The sequence below is a fragment of the Emiliania huxleyi genome, assembly GCF_000372725.1.
Source record: "Emiliania huxleyi CCMP1516 unplaced genomic scaffold EMIHUscaffold_8466, whole genome shotgun sequence".
NCBI lineage: Eukaryota > Haptophyta > Isochrysidales > Noelaerhabdaceae > Emiliania > Emiliania huxleyi.
Genome location: NW_005195688.1, coordinates 1 through 1,253, shown reverse-complemented (window position 1 = coordinate 1,253; position 1,253 = coordinate 1). Strand labels below are relative to the sequence as shown.

At 63.0% G+C, this 1,253-nt stretch overlaps 1 protein-coding gene across 1 annotated transcript; it reads right to left on the bottom strand.

Annotated features, from left to right (window-relative positions):
• Positions 1 to 540: 540 nt before the first annotated feature.
• Positions 541 to 1,253, bottom strand: EMIHUDRAFT_460871 (hypothetical protein). Its single transcript, XM_005758645.1, has one exon. It carries the CDS (start codon positions 1,066 to 1,068, stop codon positions 643 to 645), a length of 426 nt encoding a protein of 141 aa, XP_005758702.1. The 5' UTR covers positions 1,069 to 1,253; the 3' UTR covers positions 541 to 642.

Genomic DNA, 1,253 nt, shown 5'->3' with positions numbered 1-1,253 from the left:
ACCGTCTATCCGGCCTCGCGCGTGCCTGCGCCGCGGATCGCTCCCTTTTCGGCATGTCGTTGCATGTCCAGAACCCAGTGTCGAGAGCGAAGGCGCGAGTGGTGACACGCCCGCCACCTTTGAGCACCCTGCGTCCCCACCAGACATGATCGTCCCCCACCAGACATCGAAGTCAAAATGTCAAAAGACACCCTCTAGGGGACTGGGCAAGTGGGCTGCCACACTCACAAAGATGCAGAAAAAGGGGACACCGGCGTGACGTGGCCTCTCGACGGGTTTGTTGAAGCAGAACTTGGTTCGGCGCACGAGGCACGAGCGAGCACGCACACACGAAATAAAGGTTAAGCGGGAGGATTGAATTCGTATCTCAGGGCAACCTTTTAGTGTACTAGTATCTAGACCGTATAGTGACCGGCGCGCAGCGCCGAAGAAAATTTTGGCAGAAATCGCTTACAGAAATCGGCTGCTGGCTCGCCCGATTTCCCTCGCCGAAACAGAAATCGGCTGCTGGATGCCGACGCCCCGATTTCTATCGCCACGCCTCGCACTGTATCCTTTTATTTTTCGATTTCTATATACTCTAGCGCCCAGCCCTCAAATCAAAACATTGCTATACACCCAGCGTGGACTCACACGTGTGTCTCACGAATTCATCCCACGAATACTCGCGAGGGAGAAGCCAGCAGGCAAGCTGTGAGCCGACCCGCGCCACACCGATCGACACCGAGCACAGCACGGCGCAGCGGCGGGCCGGCGGCCTGTCCCGGTCGAGAGAGGGCAGGGGCAGGGGATGCACCTGTTGCGCTTTGTGCACCCTCCCTGCCGCTCAATCGCGCAACATGCGCGCCCGGCCGCTTCAGGCGGCGGCGGCGGCGCGCAGGCCGGGAGGGGTGCCGCTCTGCGGCGTCGGCTCTGCCGCGGCCGTCGCGCTCGTGCCGGCCGCCGGACCAAGGCACTGCGGGAGGGAGAGACTGCCAGTGAAGCTCGACAGCGCCCGCCGCGCGAGCGGGCCCCACACGGTCGGGGGCTCCACCTCCTCCACGTCGGACTCGGCGAGCGCCTCATCATACATGGTGGACATTGTGAAGTCCAGCTCGTCAACCGAATCGGTGGCGCTCATGCTCCGCTGCTTGGCGGACCCAAGGATCGCACTCGTGCGCTCCGACGTGTCGTCGTCCGCTGCGAGGTCGCAGGCGTCGCTACCGTTGAGGTCGCAGGCGTCGCTGCCGTTGCTTGGGCTGGAGGCGTCGGCG

Excerpts from the sequence above, each read along its gene's own strand:
- EMIHUDRAFT_460871 (XM_005758645.1), bottom strand. The coding sequence starts at position 1,068 with ATGATGAGGCGCTCGCCGAGTCCGACGTGGAGGAGGTGGAGCCCCCGA.